At 67.5% G+C, this 449-nt stretch overlaps 1 protein-coding gene across 1 annotated transcript in view; it reads left to right on the top strand.

The window, feature by feature from the left end:
• Positions 1-286: 286 nt before the first annotated feature.
• LOC104122928 (dnaJ homolog subfamily A member 1) overlaps positions 287-449 on the top strand; it is a gene marked incomplete at its 3' end in the record, with an annotated part of 2510 nt that continues 2347 nt past the window's right edge. The window contains exon 1 of the mRNA XM_035890666.1: positions 287-447. Coding sequence (XP_035746559.1) covers positions 317-447 — 131 coding nt within the window. The remainder of the gene's footprint in view (positions 448-449) is intronic.

Genomic DNA, 449 nt, shown 5'->3' with positions numbered 1-449 from the left:
AGCTCGGAGCTCCCCCGCGTCCCCTCCCCCCCGTGTCACAAGATAAACACGTCCACACCCCGCGTGGGGCTTATCGGCTCCCGGCACATTGCCCGGTGCCGGGGGAGAGCAGCTGGGCTGCGGGACGGGGCAGCTCCAGAGGATGCTGCTGCTGTGGGGAAACTGAGGCAGGGATGTATGAACAGGGATAAAAGTCCTTGGGGAGTCCCATGGGTGGGGGGGTCCCGGGCCAGGGAAGTGGATCATAGGATGGGGAGGGGGCCCGGGCCAGGGCTGACAGCTCTCTCCTCTCCACAGCACGTCAGCGGCGAGGAAGATGGTGAAGGAGACGGGATACTACGACCTGCTGGGTGTGCGGCCAGGGGCCAGCCTGGACGAGATCAAGCGGGCGTACCGGCGCCTGGCGCTGCGCTACCACCCCGACAAGAACCCCAGCGAGGGCGAGCGGG

Source organism: Egretta garzetta, unplaced genomic scaffold (genome assembly GCF_000687185.1).
Source record: "Egretta garzetta isolate BGI_Z169 unplaced genomic scaffold, ASM68718v1 scaffold703, whole genome shotgun sequence".
Classification (NCBI taxonomy): Eukaryota; Metazoa; Chordata; class Aves; order Pelecaniformes; family Ardeidae; genus Egretta; species Egretta garzetta.
This window is presented reverse-complemented; position numbering and strand designations above follow the sequence as displayed.